This window comes from Egretta garzetta, unplaced genomic scaffold (assembly GCF_000687185.1).
Source record: "Egretta garzetta isolate BGI_Z169 unplaced genomic scaffold, ASM68718v1 scaffold45, whole genome shotgun sequence".
In the NCBI taxonomy this organism is placed as follows: domain Eukaryota; kingdom Metazoa; phylum Chordata; class Aves; order Pelecaniformes; family Ardeidae; genus Egretta; species Egretta garzetta.
In genome coordinates, this window is record NW_009260028.1 from 4,717,878 (window position 1) to 4,722,811 (window position 4,934).

The 4,934-nt window shown below is 45.7% G+C and overlaps 1 protein-coding gene across 2 annotated transcripts in view; it reads right to left on the reverse strand.

Moving 5' to 3' along the window:
• Window positions 1–258: 258 nt before the first annotated feature.
• Window positions 259–4,934, reverse strand: part of LOC104128210 (amyloid beta precursor protein) — a 181,019-nt gene continuing 176,343 nt past the window's right edge. For both annotated transcript variants that reach the window (XM_009640952.2, XM_009640947.2), the window contains one exon: window positions 259–1,358. In XM_009640952.2, coding sequence (XP_009639247.1) covers window positions 1,257–1,358 — 102 coding nt within the window. In that variant the 3' untranslated portion in view covers window positions 259–1,256. The remainder of the gene's footprint in view (window positions 1,359–4,934) is intronic.

Below are 4,934 nucleotides of genomic sequence, written 5' to 3' on the forward strand. Positions count from 1 at the left end.
GGGGAGGGGGGAGGTTGGTGACCCACGGCGTGCTCTGCTGCATGGGCGAGGGCAGCTGGGCGACGCAGACACACACCACTACAACGGGGCTCCTCCAGGAATGTATTTATTTACATTAAAACGCTATTATACAAACTGAAAGAAAGGAAAAGAAAGAAAAAAAAAAAAAAGAGACGACATCTTAGAGGGGCAGGTGTGCGCCCCAGTCGGCGCCCCTCGCTCCCACCCCCTCTCGCCGCTGCCTTCCTTCTGCTCCCGTCTGACTGTGAGTGCCACAATCCTTGTAGGAAAATCCCTTCCCAACCCTCTCTCAAGTGTGAGCATCCGTGTTTTCCATTTAAGTGGCTCTCAGAAATCTTTGTTTTCTGCCTCCAAAGAAAACTCTTGCCCAAACGTTTTTTTCTTAATTTATTTATGTAACACAGTGTAGAAAGCTATCAATTCATAAGCAATGGTTCTGTACAATCATCCTGCAGAGGATCCCCGTTAATTTTCGACCAGCAGGCACTTTTCCCCCCCAGAAGTGCTCACAATTAACAGGGATTCTTTTTAATATTTTTTTAAGATCAAAAAGATACATGGAAAAGAAAATAAAGTTTACCTTTCAATGCCTAAAGTGTGCACATAAAACAGGCACAAAGAAACGAATGTGTATTCCCATGATTTCTACGTCACTAATACAGCAGGAGCAACAATCTGTACAATAAAATGCAGCTGCAGAGGAAAAGAATTTCAATAACTCATCTGGAATACTTTTTAAAAAATGTTGTTTTACTTTAAAATGCATAGTGATCAGAAAAAAACGCTCAGCAAAGAGAAGCAGCTAAACCCCACAGACACAGAAAGCATCCCCCATCAATTCTTAAAGCATATTTCAATTAGGACTTAATTTTTGTCACAAATCACAAGAATAATATACAACTGGCTAAGGAGCTACATGATAAATAATTGGGAAAGAGAATCTACCCATGCACTAGTTAAATACAGCTAACCTCTTTACAGTACACAAAAAACATTCATTAATAATGTAGTGTAAAGACTGAAATGTAAAGAGAAAGAGAGAGAAAATACATTACTGATTTTATTAATTCAAGTTCAGGCATCTACTTGTGTTACAGCACAGCTGTCAAAAGGCGAGAATGAGTAAATAATAAAACAGAGTGTTTTTCTTTCTTTCCACATTATTCTATAACTGAACACCGATGGGCAGTGAAGCAATCATTCTGCTGTCCAACTCATGAGGCTGCTGTGGTGTCCTAGTTCTGCATCTGTTCGAAGAACTTGTAGGTGGGATTTTCATAGCCATTTTGCTGCATCTTGGAAAGGTGGCGTTCCTCTGGCGTCACTGCAGCATCCACCTGTCGTGAGAAGGAACAACCGGGGTCAGGTTCTTGCTCAATTCACAGCACAGCACACGCTTCCCTGCTTTATGGCCATCCACATGCTTTGTACCCTCCCATTCTGCATTCGGGGAGAAAGCATCCTCTGAAACACAAGGCAGGGTTTAAAAAGCTGAGGACAGGTTTATTCCCCCCCTGCAGTGTTTTTTGGTTTGGTTTTTTATTTTTTTTTTTTTTTTTAACGTGCAGGGTGGAAAAGTAAGTTAGGTCCCAAGCTCAGTCCAAATCTAATAAAAAAGTCTAAAAGAAAGGTGATTGGGAGGTGATAGGGACACTTCTCCACTAAGTGTAGTATTAGACCTGGGACCTGGAGGTTCTCACGTTGTCTGAAGAGACAACTGTCTCTGAAAACTCTTCCCTCCAAGTTACGCAGCGCTGAGAGTGGCCTCACAAACAATAGAATCATAGAACCGTAGAATGTTTTGGGTTGGAAGGGACCCCTAGAGGTCAGCTAGTCCAACCCCCTGCCGTGAGCAGGGAAATAGGCGGCACTGCACCCAGCGATAAACGAGAAGCCAGCCACAGCTCTGACGAGCGACTGGCAAGGAGATGGCCCTTCCAGCCTGGATAGCGATAGCTCACTTTTTGGACAGAGTAATATGCAGGAGAAGGTAAGGCAACGGGAACAATTCTCCAACTTATTTTTTTGCTGCAGGACTTCAAAACCAGCTGACCAGACTCAGCACTGCCAGCTTTGGTTTTTGTTGTCTGGCTCAGGCAGCACGCAACTCTACGAACAGAAGAAGGGGATGTATTTTGCATCTCCCCGCTAGTCCCCCATTCCTAGGTTTTTTTCCCCCTAGGATATGTACTGGTATCTGTACTTGAGATCAACCGGATCTCGAAAGAAAAGCAAAAGCTCACTAAAAAGCTGAAGGAAGTAGCTTGAGGCTGCCTTCTGCCTGTATTGTGCTTTCAGATCTGTTGCAGTTGCTGTGGTCCTAAGACCACGGAAAATTAATTGGAAAAAATAAAACGACGGTGGCAAGGAAATGCTAGGGTAGCCAGGCACAAGGTGCGCAAAAAATCCCATTGCGCTCACGATAACATAACTTCTCTGGCTCCAAGGCCGAGTTTGGTTCAGGTTAGTGACAAAACGCTTGACGTGTCTGCGCTGGTTGAAGTATTTCTACTTAACAAAAACTGACCTTTCTTGATTATTTGGAAGAGAGGCACAAAGACAGCTCAGTCAAGGCTTCTTCACTGAATACCTGCTGCTCCCCAAATTATTTTCTTCCTTCACTGAACACTACAGTAATATAAAATTCCATCAAACTGGAGTGGGCAAGAACAGTCTCTAAATGTTAATTAGGTATTTTACCTCTGCTGTACGAGCTCAATAGCTCTTGTGTATTCAAAACCTACCGTATCCTGGCTGTCTCGCAAACCACCTATGGAACCAGAGCTAAGAAAGCCTGCTTGCCAGCTATTTCATTTGCTATCTGAGATCTCTAGTGTCTGACGGCTCTTAAAAGCGAAGGTAAAAAGTGAATTTTACATAGTAAAAAATTTAAAACCAGGGAGGTGCCTAAGCCTCTACACTAAAGTAGTAGGTATGAACATTTTCCTGTGGATTCCTGTAGGCAGCGACCTTTAGGAAAAACAGGCACTTACTTTTAGCATAAAAATAGCCTTTTGGATAATGTGAAGTGTATTCTCTCAAGAAGCCTTCTATAGCAGGCTAACTTACTCCAACCTTTTGATGAAAAAGCAAAGCAGAAGTACGTATGTCTGATACTCATTTTACATCTACAATACTGGAAATAGCTTTGTGAGGGCAGACTACGACCTTGGGTAAGTTGCTACCCGATTCCCTGAAGAAAGACCGAAGGTATGTTCTTTCACACCTGGGACAAATGCAGGCTGCTCAGCTTATTTTCGCAGCCGTTCTTTCACTGCGGTAGGTTATACCGCAGGACCACCTGTCCCACAGTACCACCGAAAAGGGCTCCTCTCAGAGCCATCTTCTGTCTCGACGTTCTTTTATTTGTTACTTAAGAAATGGTTCTCTGTGCGGCACGTGTATTGGGGCTGCTCAGATGAACTGCTAACCCCAAATCTGATCCGTTCTCATAGCTGTGCAGCTTCTAAATCTCCTCATCTATGTTCCAACTCTCAACTTGCATTTTCAATGAACACTCTATCTTCCATCAAATCCCTTTTTCTTATGCAATAATTGCACATTTCTGTGAAATACCCAACTTTAAGGGTCACATTACGCTTTTGCTCGCAAGCTATTGTGAAACTCTCCACAGCTGGGAGTCCTGAGCAGTCCAGCAAACCCTTGACTCCTGCCGGCAGGGAAGAGGATGCCAGGCAAAAAGGATTATGGGGCTGAGCTGACACGGTGCTCCCTATTTTTCTGATTCTGCAGTATAACTTGCCCTTTTTTTGCTGTTAAAAGTACTGCCGTTCCAAGGCTGGCTTTCTCTTTTTTTTTTTTTTTTAAAGTTGGATTTACATGGAGTAATTCTCTTACGCAACAACCCCCAAGCACATCTATTTCTTCACCTCCCGTGACAGGCTCTCAGGCAGTGGGATCCTGTTTAGAGAGAGGTTGCTCCTGCTTTAAGCTGCTCTTTCCAGATTTCCCTTGGTTTTAGAAATAAGGGGGGGAAACCCACACCCGAATCCCCAAGACCTTTCTGTACAACAACGTGCTCAGCAGCCAGCGTACAGCTGTGCACCCCCACCTGAAGGACTGGTCCGTGCCCGCTGCTGACGTCTCGCCTGCGCCCAGCAGGGAGGGCAGCGGTGGGGCTGGGCGAGCGGCAGCGGGGGGGGGCCCCACCCCCCCCGCAAGCATCTCCCGCGGCTGGGCTGCTTCCTGCTGCTTTACCCGTCCTTTCTCCAGGGGTTTCCAGCTTCGCCTTCCACAAGGAGACACCATCTATATCCACGTGCAGTGCGTCAGCTTCTGGCAATTCCTAGGCGCTACTGCTGTTTGGCAGAGCGCTTGCTTTGGATGTATGTCATCAGCCTAACAGCAGTAGGGCCTAACAAAGCCATTCCATATAGGTACTGTACAGACATGTAAAAGGCCTAATCCCTGCCCTGATTAGGGGGCAAATTTAACAGCATTAACTATTTCTGTTGTGACAACGTCGCCGTGTGCCATCTGCTGCTGCTAAAGTTGTCACTAACGTGGCTGCGAAGGGAAGAGAAGAACAAAGCAGGGAAAACGGCAAATGCCCCCGTAGCCTTTTCGGCACTTAGAGAAAACCAGAACACACAAAGCAAGCGCGGAGGAAAAGCCGCCCTTCCCTTCATCCTTGAATGGGCTGCTGCAGCACCGAGTCAGCCCTGGTTCTTGTGCACAGTAACACCACGCCAGAGGACTATCTGGTGCTTCTCCGAATCAAGAAGTGAGACCCTCACAATTCACAACTGAACCCACTGACAGCTCCGAAAGATCCTCTTCCAGCATGAAATTAAAGCGCACTATGAAGCTCTGGGGTTGAAGGATCGGGGGGGGTCTCTGTGTATCAATATATGCCTGAGAGCATCTTCCTTTCTAGGAGGCTCCCCCGCCCC